Source organism: Oryx dammah, unplaced genomic scaffold, assembly GCF_014754425.2.
Source record: "Oryx dammah isolate SB20612 unplaced genomic scaffold, SCBI_Odam_1.1 HiC_scaffold_25, whole genome shotgun sequence".
Taxonomy (NCBI): domain Eukaryota; kingdom Metazoa; phylum Chordata; class Mammalia; order Artiodactyla; family Bovidae; genus Oryx; species Oryx dammah.
Window position 1 is genome coordinate 15,096,742 of NW_024070209.1, and position 16,953 is coordinate 15,113,694.

At 37.4% G+C, this 16,953-nt stretch overlaps 1 protein-coding gene across 2 annotated transcripts in view; it reads left to right on the plus strand.

Annotated features, from left to right (window-relative positions):
* The window catches only part of TTC27 (tetratricopeptide repeat domain 27), a 172,277-nt gene that overhangs the window by 80,689 nt on the left and 74,635 nt on the right, over nt 1-16,953 (plus strand). For both annotated transcript variants that reach the window (XM_040224605.1, XM_040224606.1), the window contains exons 11-12: nt 3,795-3,890; nt 7,136-7,258. In XM_040224605.1, the coding sequence (XP_040080539.1) occupies nt 3,795-3,890; nt 7,136-7,258 (219 nt within the window). The remainder of the gene's footprint in view (nt 1-3,794; nt 3,891-7,135; nt 7,259-16,953) is intronic.

Consider the following 16,953-nt stretch of genomic DNA (forward strand, 5'->3'; position numbering starts at 1 on the left):
GTGAATTCTTCACCACTGAGCCACCAAGGAAGGCCCCAAATACTCTTGATAAAGGCATATGCTCAGAGTGTCTGAAGTGCAAAAGATCGTTTAGAAAATCATGTAGTAGATGAGTGCCTTTGTGCTTAAATGATTTGACTTGTTGTGGGTAGACCTAGAACAGAATTCAGGCCACCTCACTTATCTACATTTTTCCTGTAAAGGACTCCAGTCCACTTGACTATAATTGAATTATTTCAGAATGAGTCACTATAAATAATCTTGCTCTGAAAAACCTAGAGATGAACTATGACTAAGTCCCTGTATTTGTAGTGACTTAGTAAATAAGAGCAGAGAAGGCAATGGCACCCCACTCCAGTACTCTTGCCTGGAAAATCCCATGGACAGAGGAGTCTGGAAGGCTGCAGTCCATGGGGTCGCAAGGAGTCGGACACGACTGAGCGACTTCACTTTCACTTTTCACTTTCATGCATTGGAGAAGGAAATGGCAACCCACTCCAGTGTTCTTGTCTGGAGAATCCCAGGGACGGGGGAGCCTGGTGGGCTGCCATCTCTGGGGTCACACAGAGTCAGACACGACTGAAGCAATTTAGCAGCAGTAAATAAGAGAGTACTTTGAATTCAGTAGAGGAACTAGACAACTTAATGTTCTTGGCTTTGTTGGTGGTTGTCATATTTAAGGTAGGAAGAAGTATATTCTATGCAGGAGTGAAAATAGGTTAGACTTCTGTTTTTAATCTTTATCACATACATGGTCTATTTGAATTCTTACAAAATGTGGCTGTACTTGTTCAGGAGCTTATTTGTGATATCAAATTCAAATAAATGTTGGTCCTCTACTCTCTGCAGTGGTCTTTGCTATTTTGGAGAGTATCTGAGAGTATCAGGAGCACTGTGAGGTCAATTAAAAGTGTCTGAGAGTATCTGAAATACATAATGTGTGTGCTAAGTCACTACAGTTGTGTCCGACTCTTTCGTGACCCCATGGTCTGCAGCCTGCCAGTCTTCTCAGTTCATGGGATTTCCCAGGCAAGAACACTGGAGTGGGTTGCCAGTAAATCTGTTTATTAATAAATTGGGAAATATTTACTGAGCATTGCTTAATATGTTTGAGCTAGATTGCCACAAATGCATGTGTTTCGTTTGAAAATCTAATGTTTTAGATGTAACTAAGACTTCATAAAAGTAAGTGTTGGGATGTTGCTTTTGGCATTTAATTATTAAATTGTTGTTGTTGTTCAGTCGCTCATTTATGTCTGACTCTTTGTGACCCCATGGCCTGCAGCACACCAGGCTTCCCTGTCCTTCCCCATCTCCCGGAGCTTGCTCAAAACTCATGTCCATTGGATCGGTGATGCCATCCAACCATCTTGTCCTCTGTGCTTATTAAATAAGCATTATATATTTTTTCTTTCCAAAGGAAGAAAAAGAATTTGATAAAAAGAAAAATTTGCCCCCTTAATGAAGTAATTCAGTGAGCCTTTTATTTATGTATTGTAACCATATGTACTCAGCCAGAAGTTTTTCTTCTCTCTTTCCTCCAACTAAATAGCTTTGGGCAGAAGTATGCAACCTTTTTGTTATTAAGTTTCTCTGAAGTAAGGCCAGAAAACTTTAAAAATATTTTGACCAAGATGGTTTTAGGAGTCTGGTTATGACTCAATTTGTTCTGACTGATTTGATTGAATAGCATCTTGGGTTGTCAAAGAAGTGATGCAATGAGTGTTTTCTCATTCAGCAGGATCTTCTTAGGCTAACAAATATATCTTCCACCTCATATAATATAGAGAACTTCCTATTTTCCCCAGCTGAGGAGCAGTTCCCCTACTCAGAAACTGGTCTCCTTTTACTGATAGTGGGATTTGTTAAATTCTTGTCCTTTTACGAGGAAGTTTGGATTTACTACCTCTTACTTTTTTTTTTTTCAATTTTAAAAGCTAATTTCATTAAAATTTAAAAAAAATTTCAAGCTTACAGAAAAGTTCTAGGTACAGGACCAACTGTCTTTTGTATCCTGAAGTTTTAGAAAGTAAGTTGCCAACACAGTGCTTCACCATTCTCAAATACATGGATGCTCTCCTTGTTCAGTTGCTCAGTTGTGTCCAACTCTTCCCTGTAGACTGCTGCACACCAGGCTCCTCTGTCCTTCACTATCTCCCAGAGTTTGCTCAAACTTAAGTCCATTGAGTCAGTGATGCCATCCAACCATCTTATCCTCTGTCGTCCCTTTCTTCATGCCCTCAGTCTTTCCCAGCATCAGGGTCTTTACCAGTGAGTCAACTCTTCATATCTGGTGGCCAAAATATTGTAGTTTCAACTTCAGCATCAGCCCCTCCAATGAATATTCAGTACTGATTTCCTTTAGGATTGATTAGTTTGATCTCCTTGCAGTCCAAGGGACTCTTCAAGAGTCTTCTCCAACAACACAGTTCAAAAGCATCAATTCTTTGGTGCTCAGCCTTCTTATGGTCCAACTCTAACATCCATACATGACTACTGGAAAAACGAAAGCTTTGACTAGATGGACCTTTGTTGGCAAAGTGATCTCTCTGCTTGTAAATACACTATCTAGGTTTGTTATAGCTTTTCTTCCAAGGAACAAGCGTCTTTTAATTTCATGGCTGCAGTTATGGTCCAAAGTGATTTTCGAGCCCTAGAAAATAAAGTATCCCACTGTTTTCCATTGTTTTCCCATCTATTTGCCATGAAGTGAAGGGACCGGATGCCATGACCCTAGCTGTTTGAATATTCCTACATAATCAATATGTGCATTAAAATTGCTGTATTGTTGCCATGCAATCTTTGTAAGACAGGCCTGTGAAACCTAGTCAGTTGCCAAAAGGAGAAAACTTGAGTGCTGCATTATGCAGAAAAGGTCATAATAATGCACAGTTGAAAGTGCTCAGTGTAAAACAGAACAAACATGTATATGTACTAGGTGACAAATGAAGAGTCAGGTCAAGATGATCATGGGAATGAGACTGCTGTCCGTGTGTTTTCTAGGACTCCAGAGTGCCTGCATTCATTTTGATGCTGAATATGTGAGGTCTTGTGATGCTCATTTTGTGACCACCAGTTAGTGGCAGCCTTTAGCTTTGCATTTGGCCTTGGTCCCCTTCTTAGAATCAGCCATCTTTGTCTTGTTGGCCTGCCCTCTGTAGGTTCTGCAGGTTCTGTTACCTAGTACAAAGTGCAGGTATTTGAGCCCAGCAGAGGGTTTCCTCAGTGCATGCAGGTTGAAGTTGTTCACTGGTCTTGAATGAATGAGCATCCTGCCTTATGGTTGGCTCTGTTGCTGAAGAGTAAGAGACTTTGCCCTCTGTGATCAAATAGACACCCTTTGACCTCATTTTATTCCTGAGAAAATATTCCTAAATGAGATTCTTCATGTAATTTATCTCTGATTTACATTAGAAAGGGCCATTGTCACAGTGACAGTACGGTTGTGAAGTAGATATGCTAAAAACAGTTCTTCTCAGAAAACAGAAAAAATAAAAAGATGGATTAATAAGGCTAGTTCTTTGAAAGAACTGCTGTAGGAAACCTCATTTTAAAAAATTGTTTTCTTATTATGTTTTTAATGTACGAATTACATAAATGTTGATTAATTTAAAGTATTTTTCTTAACATTTAAGGAAATTCAAGAAAATATTCACACATCCCAACACCTTATCAAAGTAACTTGTATTCTTTATTTTTTATATGTCTATTTGTAAAACTTTTGCAACAAAAATCTTGTTCATATTAAAAAGTCATTACTCATATAGATTCTGATTATGATACATGCTCTTAAGGCTCTTGCAGACCAATTTGAAGATAAGACTACGTCTGTACTGGAACGTCTGAAGATTTTCTACTGCTGTCAAGTGCCACCTCATTGGGCCATTCAGGTATTTTCATTGTTGTCGTTGGGTATGGAAAACACTTCCCTTTTGAAAGATAAATGCGTTAGAAAAAAATGACTGTAAATTTATGTTGGCGTTTTCAAATATTTCAAGGAAAAGAAAAAGTATCTAGCTCGGGATTGCCAGTTACTTCAAACTGCTATTTGAATGAAGTGGTACTAGACTTTTAAAACATTGAAAAGAATGTAAACTAGGTTAAATAGAATTCTTGAAATTAAATAATAGAGCCACAGAAGTCTTCATTTTCAAAATAACTTTTTATGTTTAAAAGCCCAGTAAGGATTTTCTGCTAAAGAATGAACCTTTTAAGCAAATCGTTTACAAATGGTAAAATAAAGCATTTATTTGATAGTTGATAATGTGAAATGCCCTTAACTACTTTCTTCTTTCTAAAGAGATGAGAACACCTAGTTTAGCTGCTGCCCTGTGGGTTCCCCTGTGCTACAGATGTCATTCCTCTATTTTGTAAAATTTTATTCACTGAAGACAACTTAGACGCCTGGTCTGGTCTCTTAATTTATAATTCTGGTTTCTTAATCCTTGGAAAAGAAATGGTGGCCCAGGGCAGTTATCAATAACTACACTTTTCCAGTGCTGATCACACAGTTCATGAGCATCTCTAGTTTCCCAACTTTTAGTCTAGTTTGCCTCCTTTCCTTTATCTTCATTGGGTTGTAATTATTCCAGAGAATAACAGCCAGCTTTTACTGCACATTTATTGCGAAGCGCGCACCTTTTTCTGCCTTTCACACACGTTATCTTATTTTTTTTGCAACAATTTTGTGAAATAATCCCGAATTACAAATGTGAAAGCTATGGCACAGAGAAGCTGCTGCTGCTGCTACTAAGTCGCTTCAGTCGTGTCCGACTCTGTGTGACCCCCAGAGATGGCAGCCTGTCCCTGGGATTCTCCAGGCAAGAACTCTGGAGTGGGTTGCCATTTCCTTCTCCAATACATGAAAGTGAAAAGTGAAAGTGAAGTCGCTCAGTCGTGTCCGACTCTTAGCGACCCCATGGACTGCAGCCTTCCAGGCTCCTCTGTCCATGGGATTTTCCAGGCAAGAGTACTGGAGTGGGGTGCCATTGCCTTCTCCCGCAGAGAAGCTAAGTGGAGTCAAATAATGCCAGCCAGAAATTTCTCAATGATTTAGTAACCATTGTCACTTCAACCAGCTTCCTGTCATTTCTTGTGGATTATGCACGTAGGTAGTGACTTAGAATTATAAATGCCAACCCACAATTCAGTGACTCAATCTTTACAAGATTTCTTAGAGTAGATTATTAGTATATTCGTAAGTGAAGTCACTCAGTCGTGTCCGACTCTTTGTGACCCGGTGGACTGTGGCCTACCAGGCTCCTCTGTCCATGGGATTTTCCAGGCAATAGTACTGGAGTGGATTGCCATTTCCTTCTCCAGGGGATCTTCCCAACCCAGGGATTGAACCCGGGTCTCCCGCATTGTAGACAGACGCTTTACCATCTGAGCCACCAGGGAAGTCCCTAGTATATTTGTAAGCTCAGGGTAAACGAGAGGGTCTATTATACATTGGGGTTCACTTCATCTATTGAAGACATCTCAATAAAACAGGCACAAAAAATTTTTTCATACCATCTCAAAAGGATAGATTCTTCATCAGAAAGGTGTTAGCAATTGGAACTTTTTGGCATGTTTTTAACCCTGATCTGTGAAATTTGTTAAGTGCTTTGTCTTTGTGCTATGTAGTTTGTGGTGTATAAACAAATCAAACTCTGAGCTATTATTATGACAAAACATGTCTGTTGAGGGTGTAGCTGTTACTTTCTGAACAGAAACATTAGGAAAATTAAATACTGTTCAAATAGGCTCAGTGTTTATTTTATCTGCTTAGGAAGCTGTGGATTTGGGGAACTTTGAGCAGTTAGATAAACATCCTCTTTCATTAAGAAATTAAATCAGTTTTATTTCTGGGGAGTAAGCATATCTTTATATATTATTTTTAAAGATCAGGAAATAACAGCACAGTTTATTACAAAACATATTCGTCTTTACTCCTAGTTAGCCATATCAGCTTAGATGCCATAACTTTGTCACTATTAGAAAGATTGAACTCCTTACTATATGAGCATTGATTTATTCCAGCTCCCACATGTGATGTTCAGTTTTTGAAAATGTCCAATCACATATTCTAAAATAGCCAAATTCTCCTATATTTCATGGGATGCAGAAGAATTGAGCCATTACTTTTATTTATTTTTATGTTTATAATATATTTTTATAATATATATAATATATATTTATTTTTATAATATATATTTTATATAATATATTATATAAATATATGTTAATAATATATAATGTAATTTTCATTATAAAATGAAATTTTATAGTTTCATTTTACTTTCTGAGTTTGTTAGTTCTGCATGTTCCATGTCTGTTAGCTTCTTAGCTCTTAAATATGTATTGAATTTTACAACCATACCTTACCCATTAGTTTTACCTAGTTTTTAAACCTTTTTAATATTGTTTTTCTATTCCTGCAGGATGGACCACTTATAAAATATACTATTTTTATTTTTGAATATACTTAACCTTCACTCACTTTATCACAGTTTGTCCCACTTTATCTGGGAAGTACTGTCCCATTTTATCCCAAGTACTGGGAAACTAGGTAGCTAAATTTTTTAGAATGTACTTATTACAATAAATTAGTGTTTTTGTTTTCCTCAGTTATATATCCGGAAGTGGAATTGCTATATCATATGGTAGCTCTGTTTTCAGTTTCTTGAGGAATCTTTATATTGTTTTCTATATTGGCTGCGCAAATTGACAGTCCTGCCAACAGTGCACAAGAGTTCTCTTTTCTTCACATCCTCAGCAATATTTATGTTTGTCTTTCTGATAAGGGCCACTTTAATAGAGTTTTAAAAATTGACTTATTTGATCTCAGCTTTACAACAGAGATTGTCATGTATAGACTTTCTGGATAATAAAGAAGTGCAGATTTTGCGTTTTAAGTTCTGAATTCGTGGGAAAAATTGATATATTGTGTATTTTGAACAGTTCCTGTATGTTTTTCAACATGTAGGAAACATATATGTTTTTTCAGCAGAGGGTGAATTATAGATATTAGGCATTTTTTGCAATAAGCAGATGCTTAAAATGGCAGATTAGATATACCTACAAATGGAACAGAAATCTGTGTGTGAATCTGTGCGAAGGATTGTTCATTATTTTAATTTGATTTTTCCAGCGCCAACTTGCAGGTTTACTCTTTGAGTTGGGATGTACCAGTTCAGCCCTTCAGATATTTGAGAAGCTAGAAATGTGGGAAGATGTTGTCATTTGCTATGAAAGAGCTGGGCAGCATGGGAAGGTATGTAATAGTGAAATTTTATGCTCTGGCCAGACCCTTTCATCTTTGAGCCATCATCTTACCTATTTTGTTTTTTAAGCCTACTTTTGCCAACAGTTCGCTTATATTCCTTTTTTCACTTTTTTCATCAGAAATCTTTTTAATGTTTTCTCTGATTTCCGTTGGGGCAGATTATTTTATGTCTGCATGTGTACTATAAAGGAAAAAAGCAAGGCCCCAAACTGATACAGTGTTTGATGTTTATGAATAAATAATGAAAGACATTTAAAGACATTGCACATTTTCATCTCTTTCCTTTATTAACTCTCCTTCTGTAGACAACTTCAAAGTGAACTATTAGGAAATATTTTAAGCATCACTAGGTTGCCTGATGGTCAGAGGCTGTGAGTCAGCAGCCAGGTTACGTAGGAGAGAGGGCAGCTCGACCTGCAGAAGATCCAGAGGTTATGGCAGCCCCTCCCCACCCCCACCTTGGGGCAGAAGAGTTGTCAAGTGTGTAATGCACGTTTAACTCCATCCTTTAAACTGGGTCAAGAGAGAAAATGTTGCAGTATTTGCATTTGTTATTGATCTGTTGTTTTTTCCCTCATAAATGAACCGAATATTTAAAGGACTGTGCACTGTGTATATCTCTTAAAATGGACACGTTGAAGTCATTTGTTAATTTTGGGCTAAATTTTAAATGGTAAATTTCTGTCATAAGTATGGTACACAGACAGAGTGAAACCCACAAATTGGATCATTTGTATCTATAGTCAGACTTTGCCATCATCCTGAAAAAGAGAAATAGTGGTACATGTATGTCTGTTAATACCTTTCCTAAGTGTGTGCATTTTAGAATAATAGTAAAAGTTACTATTTTCACTAGTCAGTAATGGTGGTGAAAGGCTTTGAATTTTATAGGGTTAAGGAGAGGCTACCATACGGATAACATTTTATTATAAAAGATTATAGAATTATAGTATTTTCGTCCTGGGAAGGGACTCCATAATCATCCATTCCAGTTCCTTCCTTTTCCAGATAAGGAAAGGAGTCTCTAATGATTCAGGTTAAGTCACAGAGCTAGTTATTGATTAATAACTTAAGTGACCACATGACATAATGGTTAAACACATAGCCCAGACAGTGAATTCAAAAACTAGCCTCGGCACATGCTAACTTTGTGATATAGGGGCAAGTTACTCAGCGCCCCCACCCCAAGCCTCAGCTCCCTCATCTGGAGGCACATAATCTACCTACCCGACAGATTTTCATGGCATAACATATGAAGAGTACATAGAATGGTGCTCTTTCCTTGTGCTCTGTGTTTGCGGCTATTACTGATCCTAAGACTCACATTTTTTCCTGCATTTCAATAGCTTTGAATTTGGGCTGTATCTGCTGCTTGGTGGCCTCTGTCAATTGCTGTCAGGTGGCCATTTGGCCAGGTTGAAACTGCTTGTGCTTGTACAAGTTTCAGTTGTAGCTGTATTTAGTATCATCATTTCAATTGAGTTATGTACAGTATCAGCTCTACATATGCTGGATTTAATTGCCATTTAAAATATTTTTTAAAACATTCCATTATGATTTGGCATTGAAACAGAAATGGTAAAGGACCAAAACAGAGTGGAGAGATGTGAATTTAACATTAGTGAAGTAAACATGTGTCGTTGGTAAAATAATCACAATTCCACTTACTTTTTAAAAACAACAACTAAATGCTTTATGGGAGCCAAGAAAGGAAGACACCCCAATGTAGATGAAGCCATGTTTCATACTAAGATTCATAACAGAAAAAAAAAATTGCTGTTTATAATATCAAGCAGTGTATTGGAGGCAGGAAAAATTGCCAGATTTTTCTGAGTAGATTTAAAAAATATCAAGCAATGAGAAGCTGATGTGATTCATCCAAGGCATTATGTCATAATGTAATTGAAAACATTTTTTCTGTATTAGTTAAGAGTTAGTCTTAAAATTGATGGCATCTCAAATTTGATGAAATACTGTATCATATTTCTTCACGGACTTAAGTGTTTATTTAGTGCCCTTTGGCATACAAGTAGTATTCGGATATTTGTTTAACAAGGAGGTGAATTATTTCTTGACTCCCAGGATACCATTGATGTAGTTACCATTGCATCATTCTTCCTATTGGTCAGTGAACAAATAAGTAATAACTGTATATAAAAATATGGAAATTTTTGAAGTAATTAAGCAAGTTGGTGAATCCCAAATACCCAAAGCATACCTTGCTATATTAAATTTATTTAGTTATTTTTAGTGAGTATGGAAAGTAGAGATGCTCTTACTGGAGAATAAAAAATAGGAGTCCATTCCTTTCAGAGAATGTATTTGACTAAGTCCCCCAAATTAGTAGTGGTATTATTATTTCTTAAATATGCATGTAAACCTTGTAAGAAATGTCTTATAGTAATGATAAATTCCTGTGTTTTAAATCACTCTATAAAATGTGTGTATTTTAATTTTTAGAAATGTACAGTTATTAACTTTGTCTCAAGTCTTTTGTGAGTTACAGCCAAACATCCTTCAAAAATCTTGATTTTTAAACATTGATTTTAGTTTTTCATTTGCCATATAAAAGACCCCTTATTTATTTTTCATGCTGTATTTGCAAATCAGTTTAATCATGGACCCTAAAAAGTTTTGCTTCAAGCTGGAACCAAATGTTTTATTTCTAAAACAGCTGAGATTCTTTTAATATTTGATTGCATACCAGTAGTTGTCATCACATTTAGAATTAACTGGAAGTTTGTGAAATTTTAATCTTTGCCTTTAGTGCTTAATGGCATAATTTATTTTTAAAAGACAAACTCAGAAAAGTATCTAATTATTGTGCTCTGGTGCTCATGTTTGCACCCCACTAGTAAGATCTCAGACTCTCTAATTTAGAAACTACCTACAGAAATTTTTGTTTTTTAATGACCGTTGGCAAAATAGCGAAGAGTAATTTTGCTTGACCTTGGGGTCAGAACTGGTTCTCATCTGTTAACATTTAATTTTTTAAAGCTATCTGGCACACTTAATGCAGTTTCTCCAAGCTTTTCTATAATAGAATTTTTATTTTGTTAAGCAAATTGAGTCTAAAATGAAAAGAGAAAGACTGAGCAGGTGTTAAGTTGCCTGGAGAAGGCAGGGTGGAAGGAGGTGGAGAGCTTTAGGTTGGGACCTCTAGTATTTTCTCTTGTTTCTTAGGAAAGAAGGCTTACCTGAGCTGCACAGCCTTATCTTTTATTATGCTATATTAGCAGATGATTGTGGCCATTAGACTTTAAAAAATTTCCCTTTTAACTTGCCAAACAAATCTTTTATTTCTAAAACAGCTGAGATTCTTTTTAACATTTAGTTTGGGTTTGTTTTTTTTTTTTTCTTCTAAGGTAGTTTCTTTATGTGATTTAAGAGAGTTCCCACGTGTTCTTCTCTCGCACTGCAGTCAGAGCAAGCTTCCTAAAGGGCAGATATAATCATGTCATTCTGACTGTACGAACTTCGCTGTGTTCTTAGGATTAACTCAGAGCTCTTAGTGGAATGATCTTCGCTTCATGATCTGACTCCTACTGACATTGCTGATGCTTGTCTCCCTCCTCCATTACCTCTGCCTCGTCCCCTCTTTGTTCTCGTTCACCCAGGTTGTGTCCAAAGTTCTGGCAGGACTGAACTACTTGGAATTGTTGATTTTGCAGGGTTGTTTGATCACAGAACCTTCACACATGCTGTTGTCTGTCTGGAACTTGTCCTCCGTCAGCCAACTCCTTATTCCTCAGACTTCTCCTTGGTGATTGCTTCCTCCAAGGAGCTTTCCCTGAAATCTCCCCCAGAGATCTGGTGATGTTCTCCTGTGTGCACCTCTAATACCCAGCACTACTCTCATCATCCCTTGTGCTGACTTAGCTCACCTGCTCAACTGTAAGCAGTTTAAGAACCAGACTTGTGTCTATTTTATTTATAGCACAGGCCTGGCACCTTGGGGGAACTCACTTATATCTGCTGAATGAAGGACTAGTAGGTGTCCATAGAATAGTTACTGCATTGAAGCAGATCTTCACGTGGTTATTCTGTATGGACCCTACATGTGAAAGAAACTTCTCCAAGCCCTGCTGTATAGTCTCTCTCCAAAAACTTATTGTGAGATCTCTCTGGTCTTGTTTTAACCTCTTAATTTTAAGGAACAGAAATAGAAGAACTTTCACTTTTGCTCCATAGATGCTAAGGTACTGTGAGCATGCTGTTATTATGTAATGCAGTTTTAAAGCCTCTTATGTGCTACATTCCTTATAGAATTATTTTGTCCTTGTCATTTAACAACCTACAAAGTATGAATTGTTTTTTGCCATTTTACCGATTAGCCTCAGTAAGTGGCAGATTTTGGAATCCTAATTCAGACCTGCCTTTCCTCTAAAGCCCATACGCCTTCCCCAGCAGCTGCCCACCCCTATCCTTGTTGTTAATCCTTTAAATTTTGATGGTCAATTTGTAAGGTAAAACCTGTTGTGTTCACTTGAATGAGGAAAACAGGCATAACGCTCACTGAAAATATCACTTGGTGATATGAATAGGAGATGATCAACTAATCGGATAACAAGGCCTGTTTTTAATTATTCTGTTTTATCTTGGACCTGGGATATTTATGTTGGCAGGTCTCCTTTGAAAAATCAAGCCAGACTGTGGTGCAGTCATACACATAGACGTCCAGAGCAATTAGTGAGCTGTCAGAGAGTGAGTAGGACTGGGCATCACCCCACGGAAGAGGGGAGCAAGCACCCACAGTGAGTTGAAGTGTCTTGTAATTTTCACCTCTCAATTGCCGCTCACAGAACCAGAATTCAGGCTAGGGAGAAAGTGCCTTTTTGCTAGAAGGATTGTGCGGGAAGCCATAAGAGTCCAAGGTTCTATGGTGCTCTTTTAGTTCTGCCTTGTCATCCTTATTCACTGTGTCACGGGTAGTGGAGCACCTTTCCAGTGGTCTAGCTCCCTTTCCTTAAGAACCAGCATCTACTATAGTGACAATCAGAAACCATTTTCCTTTGTGCTTCAGAGAAGAGACTGAGTTAGACTATGCCCAGAATTGATTGAGCACAACATACACAACACAAATACATTTTTAAAAACCTGAAGCTATTATCAGGTGGCCAGATCTGACTAATAGTATGTCCTTAGATTCTTAGCCTGCCTTTTTTTTTTTTTTCCCTTTGGAGCAGTCTTCTAGTCATTAAGCCTAACTGTGTCATTTCTGTCATCCTCAGAGGCACTTGTTATGATTAGTACCATCTCTGGGTCTAGAGCTCATTTCCCCATCTTGGCTGTTTTGCCAGAAGAGCTTCCTGGAGTTGCTGGTTTCCTGGTAACCCTGCCAGTACACTGACCAGATACAGTGTCAGATGAGGGCCACTCTTATCACACATTAGAGTTTTTAATTCCTTCCTCAATTTTAATTCACAAAATCAAGGCACAAATCACAGCCAAGAAGGGTAGTTTGTTTGGCTGATTCCTTCTGACTCAAGTATGAATAATTTTCCTGAAAGGTTTTCTCTTTTTGTCAGAGACTGAACTGAACTTTCAACCATATTCTTTTTTTTAAAATTAATTAATTAATTTTAATTGGAGGCTAATTACTTTACAACATTGTAGTGGTTTTTGCCATACATTGACATGAATCAGCCATGGGTGTACATGTGTTCCCCATCCTGAACCCATCCCATCCCACAAAGTCATACCAGTGCACCAGCCCTGAGCACCCTGTCTCATGCATCAAACCTAGGCTGGTGATCTGTTTCACATATGATAATATACATATTTCAATGCCATCCTCTCAAATTATCCCACCCTCGCCTTCTCCCACAGAATCCAAAAGACTGTTCTTTACATCTGTGTCTCTTTTGATGTTTCTCATATAGGGTCATTGTTACCATCTTTCTAAATTCCATATATATACATTAGTATACTGTGTTGGTGTTTTTCTTTCTGGCTTACTTCACTCTATATAATAGACTCCAGTTTCTTTCACCTGATTAGAACTGATTCAAATGCATTCTTTTTAATGGCTGAGTAATACTCCACTGTGTATATGTACCACAACTTTCTTATCCATTCATCCACTGATGGACATCTAGGTTGCTTCCATGTCCTGGCTATTGTAAATGGTGCTGCGATGAACATTGGGGTACATGTGTCTGCTTCAGTTCTTGTTTCCTTGGTGTATATGCCCAGCAATGGGATTGCTGGGCCATGGCTGTTCTATTTCCAGTTTTCTAAGGAATCTCCACACTATTCTCCATAGTGGCTGTACTAGTTTGCATTCCCACCAACAGTGTTAAGAGGGTTCCCTTTTCTCTGCACCCTCTGCAGCATTTATTGCTTGTAGACTTTTTGATAGCAGCCATTCTGCCCAGTGTGAGATGGTACCTCATTGTGGTTTTGATTTGAATTTCTCTGATAATGAGTGATATTAAGCATCTTTTCATGTACTTGTTAGCCATCTGTATGTCTTCTTTGGAGAAATGTCTGTTTAGTTATTTGGCCCATTTTTTGATTGGGTCACTTATTTTTCTGGAATTGAGCTACAGGAGTTGCTTGTATATTTTTGAGATTAGTTGTTTGTCAGTTGCTTCGTTTGCTATTGTTTTCTCCCATTCTGAAGGCTGTCTTTTCACCTTGCTTATAGTTTCCTTCGTTGTGCAAAAGCTTTTAAGTTTGATTAGGTCCTGTTTATTTATTTTTGCTTTTATTTCCATTACTCTGGGAGGTGGGCCATAGAGGATCCTGCTGTGATTTATGTCGGAGCATGTTTTGCCTATGTTTTCCTCTAGGAGTTGTATAGTTTCTGGTCTTACATTTAGATCTTTAATACATTTTGAGTTTATTTTTGTGTATGGTGTTAGAAGTGTTCTAGTTTCATTCTTTTACAAGTGATTGACCAGTTTTCTCAGCACCAGTTGTTAAAGAGATTGTCTTTTCTCCATTGTATATTCTTGCCCCCTTTGTCAAAGATAAGGTGTCCATAGGTGTGTGGATTTATCTCTGGGCTTTCTATTTTGTTCCATTGATCTATGTTTCTGTCTTTGTGCCAGTACCATACTGTCTTGATGACTGTGGCTTTGTAGTAGAACCTGAAGTCAGGCAGGTTGATTCCTCCAGTTCCATTCTTCTTTCTCAAGATTGCTTTGGCTATTTGAGGATTTTTGTATTTCCATACAAATTGTAAAATTATTTGTTCTAGCTCTGTGGAAAATACCATTGGTAGCTTGATAGGGATTGCACTGAATCTATAGATTGCTTTGGGTAGTATACTCATTTTCACTATATTGATTCTTCACATCCGTGAACATGGTATATTTCTCCCATCTATTTGTGTCATCTTTGATTTGTTTCACCAGTGTTTTATAGTTTTCTATATATAGGTCTTTAGTTTGTTTAGGTAGACATATTCCTAAGTATTTTATTCTTTTTGTTGCAATGGTGAATGGAATTGTTTCCTTAATTTCTGTTTTCTCATTGTTAGTATATAGGAATGAAAGGGATTTCTGTGTGTTAATTTTATATCCTGCCACTTTACTATATTCATTGATTAGCTCTAGTAATTTTTTGGTGGGTGGAGTCTTTAGGGTTTTCTATGTAGAGGATCATGTCATCTGCAAACAGTGAGAGTTTTACTTCTTCTTTACCAATTTGGATTCCTTTTATTTCTTTTTCTTCTCTGATTGCTGTGGGTAAAACTTCCAAAACTATGTTGAATAGTAGGAGTGAGAGTGGGCACCCTTGTCTTGTTCCTGATTTAAGAGGAAATGCTTTCAATTTTTCACCATTGAGAATAATGTTTGCTGTGGGTTTATCATATATGGCTTTTATTATGTTGAGGTATGTTCCTTCTGTGCCTGCTTTCTGGAGGATTTTTATCATAAATGGATGTTGAATTTTGTCAAAGGCTTTCTCTGCATCTATTGAGATAATCATATGGTTTTTAATCTTTCAGTTTGTTAATGTGGTGTATCACATTGATTGATTTGCAAATATTGAAGAATCCTTGCATCCCTGGGATAAAGCCCACTTGGTCATGATGTATTATCTTTTTAATATGTTGTTGGATTCTGTTTTCTACAATTTTGTTAAGGATTTTTGCATCTATGTTCATCAGTGTTACTGGCCTGTAGTTTTCTTTTTTTGTGGCATCTTTGTCTGGTTTTGGTATTAGGGTGATGGTGGCCTCGTAGAATGAGTTTGACGTTTACCTTCCTCTGCAATTTTCTGGAAGAGTTTGAGTAGGATAGGTGTTAGCTCTTCTCTTGATGTTTGCTAGGATTCAGCTGTGAAGCTGTCTGGTCCTGGGCTTTTGTTTGCTGGAAGATTTCTGATTACAGTTTTGATTTCCATGCTTGTGATGGATCTGTTAAGATTTTCTATTTCTTCCTGGCTCAATTTTGAAAAGTTATACTTTTCTAAGAATTTTTCCATTTCTTCCAAGTTGTCCACTTTATTGGCATATAGTTGCTGACGATAGTCTCTTATGATCCTTTATATTTCTGTGTTACCTGTTGTGATTTCTCCATTTTCATTTCTAATTCTGTTGATTTGATTCTTCTCCCTTTTTTTCTTGATGAGTCTGGCTAATGGTTTGTCTATTTCATTTATCTTCTCAAAGAATCAGCTTTTAGCTTTGCTGATTTTGCTATGGTCTCCTTTGTTTTTTTTTTCATTAATTTCTACCCTAATTTTTATGATTTCTTTCCTTCTACTAACCCTGGGGTTCTTCATTTCTTCTTTTTCTAGTTGCTTTAAGTGTAGCTAGGTTATTTATTTGATTTTTCTCTTGTTTCTTGAGGTAAGTTTGCATTGCTATGAACCTTCCGCTTAGCACTGCTTTTACTGAATCCCATAGCTTTTGAGTTGTTGTGTTTTAATTTTCATTCATTTCTATGCATATTTTAATTTCTTTTTTTATTTCTTCTGTGATTTCTTGTTTATTCAGAAGCGTGTTGTTTAGCCTCCATATGTTTGTATTTTTAATAGTTTTTTCCCTGTTCAGTTCAGTTGCTCAGTCGTGTCCGACTCTTTGTGACCCCATGAACTGCAGCACACCACGCCTCCCTGTCCATCACCAACTCCCGGACTTCACTCAGACTCACGTCCATCGAGTCGGTGATGCCATCCAGCCATTTCATCCTCTGTCATCCCCTTCTCTTCCTGCCCCCAATCCCTCCCAGCATCAGAGCCTTTTCCAATGAGTCAACACTTCTCATGAGGTGGCCAAAGTACTGGAGTTTCAGCTTTAGCATCATTCCTTCCAAAGAACACTCAGGACCTATCTCCTTTAGAATGGACTGGTTGGATCTCCTTGAAGTCCAAGGGACTCTCAAGAGTCTTCTCCAACACCACAGTTCAAGAGCATCAATTCTTCGGCACTCAGCTTTCTTCACAGTCCAACTCTCACATCCATACATGACTACTAGAAAAACCATAGCCTTGACTAGATGGACCTTTGTTGGCAAAGTAATGTCTCTGCTTTTCAATATGCTGTCTAGGTTGGTCATAACTTTCCTTCCAAGGAGTAAGTGTCTTTTAATTTCATGGCTGCAGTCACCATCTGCAGTGATTTTGGAGCCTCCAAAAATAAAGTCTGACACTGTTTCCACTCTTAGCCCATCTATTTCCCATGAAGTGATGGGACCAGATGCCATGATCTTCATTTTCTGAATGTTGAA